General features: G+C 58.1%; 1 protein-coding gene across 1 annotated transcript; it reads left to right on the top strand.

Annotated features, from left to right (window-relative positions):
* Positions 1-660: 660 nt before the first annotated feature.
* On the top strand, positions 661-1,555 carry LOC104916321 (HLA class II histocompatibility antigen, DM beta chain-like; the record flags this gene model as incomplete). The annotated part of the gene is made up of 3 exons (XM_031557633.1): positions 661-1,018; positions 1,093-1,212; positions 1,520-1,555. Coding segments are annotated over exons 1-3 (514 nt in total), but the record flags the coding sequence as incomplete, so codon positions are not given.
* Between the last annotated feature and the right edge of the window lie 612 nt (positions 1,556-2,167).

Here is a 2,167-nt window from a genome sequence, read left to right on the forward strand (position 1 = left end):
TGCCTGCAGGTCGACTCTAGAGGATCCCACGCATGAGGATGTTGTATAGCAATGATGCATAGCAATGATGCATGGGGTGTTGCACGGGGATGTTGTTGCATGGAGACATTGCATGGGGCACTGCATGAGGGTGGTGTGTTGAGTGTTGCTTGGGGTTCTCAAGCAGGGGGCTGTAGCATGGAAAAGTTGCACGGAGAATTGCACAGGGGTGTTGCAAAGCACATATGGAAGATTGCACAGGGGTGCTGCAAAGCATAACGCATGGGAATGTTGTATATGGAGGATTGCATGGGGGCTTTGCTGAACATTCTGCGTGGGGCATTGCTTAAGGGTCCCAAGCATGGGGATGCTGCAAGGAAAAATTGCACAGAATATTGCTCGGCGTGTTGCATGGAGTTTGCTGCACGGGGATGTTGCATGGCGCACTGTAGGGTAGTTTTGCAGAGCGCACTGCATTGCACATTGCACAGAGGAATGCACCAGGCATCTCCCGGCTGTTGCAGAGGACGTCCCATGAGGTATTGCAGCAGACAAAGCACAGAGCGTGGGGACGTCCCGTGGGGATGTGGCACAGAGCATTGCGCGGGGAATCCTACAGTGAGATGGGGAAGTTGCACAGTGCATTGCATGGGGCGTTGCACAGAGGAAGCATTGCAGAGAATGGAGCGGGGGCCATCCACGCCTCCTGCTGCTCACCATCCCCTGCTGCTCACCGTCCCTGTCCCTGCTCCAGCCCAGCCCCAGGTCCGCATCATCCCTGCACAGACAGGGAACCCCAGCGTGCCCATCCGCCTCACCTGCCACGTGTGGGGCTTCTACCCCCCCGAGGTGACCATCATCTGGCTGCACAACGGGGACATCGTGGGGCCTGGAGACCACTCGCCCGTGTCCGCCATCCCCAATGGGAACTGGACCTACCAGACACAGGCGGCCCTTTCAGTGGCCCCGGGGCTGGGGGACACCTACACGTGCTCAGTGCAGCACGCCAGCCTGGAGGAGCCCCTCCTGGAGGACTGGCGTGAGTTGGGGTCGACGGGGTGACACGGGGACAGCGGTGTCCTTGCTGTGTCACTGCTGGCTGTGTCCCCGCAGGTCCGGGGCTGACACTAGAGGTGACTCTGATGGTGGCTGTGGCCACTGTCACGATGGTGCTGGGGCTCGGCTTGCTTCTCACTGGTGTCTACTGCTGGCGGGCCCAGCCCCCTGCCCCAGGTGGGTGCTTGGGAGGGATCCTGAGGGGCTCCATGGACCTCTAAGGGGTCTCTGTGGGGTTCCTATGGGTCCCTGTGGGTTGCTGTGGATGTTTTATTCTCTACGGGTCCCTGTGGGGTCTCTGTTGATCCCTATGGGTTGCTGTGGGGCCTCTGTGGGTCTCTCTATTGGCCTCTGTGAGGTCTCTACTGGTCTCTATGTGTCCCTATGGATCTCTATGTGTTCTCTGTGGGTCATATGAGTCTCTATGGGATGTGACCATGTGTGACAAGAGCCCCACTCATCCCTCCCATTCCCTCACTTTTAGGTTACACCCCACTTCCTGGTCACAACTACCCTTCAGGTGAGTGTCCCCAACCTGTCCCTGTCCCATTGCCATGAATAAGGGCTGAGTGACCCCATCTCTCACCCCATAGTGACCCCCTCTCTCACCCCATGTCCCCGCAGGCAGCATCTGATGGACACCTTCTGTCACCCACTGTCCCTGTGTGTCCCCATCCCCAACCCTGAGCCATGGTGCTGACATTAAAGACACTCTGCAGCCTCTGTTGGTGTCTCTGCGAGTTTATTGGGATGGGTTGATGTCACCGGGGAGAGGTTGTTTGGGGTCATCGTGTCCATGATGGTGACAATGAGTGACATCGTGCATGGGGAGATGACCGGGTGCTTGTGGGGTCTGTGTTTCAGGGCCAGTTCTGCTCAGTGCCTCCATAAGTGACCTGGATATAGGTCATGAGTCGCCCTAATTAAGCAGGGGACAAAATTGAACTGAGCCATTGACTCACGGTTGGAGTGTTATCCCAGAGGATTCCTCCGCCCTCTGTACCTCTCCGAGTCCAACGGCTCTGTGCTGGAAGAAGCGCTCCATGCACCCCACACCCAGGGGGTTCATCGCAGCCCCCCAGCCGTGCTCTGACGGCTCCTTCCCTTCCCACCGCCCCCTGCCCCCCTAAAG

This window comes from Meleagris gallopavo, unplaced genomic scaffold (genome assembly GCF_000146605.3).
Source record: "Meleagris gallopavo isolate NT-WF06-2002-E0010 breed Aviagen turkey brand Nicholas breeding stock unplaced genomic scaffold, Turkey_5.1 ChrUn_random_7180001883074, whole genome shotgun sequence".
NCBI classification, from domain to species: domain Eukaryota; kingdom Metazoa; phylum Chordata; class Aves; order Galliformes; family Phasianidae; genus Meleagris; species Meleagris gallopavo.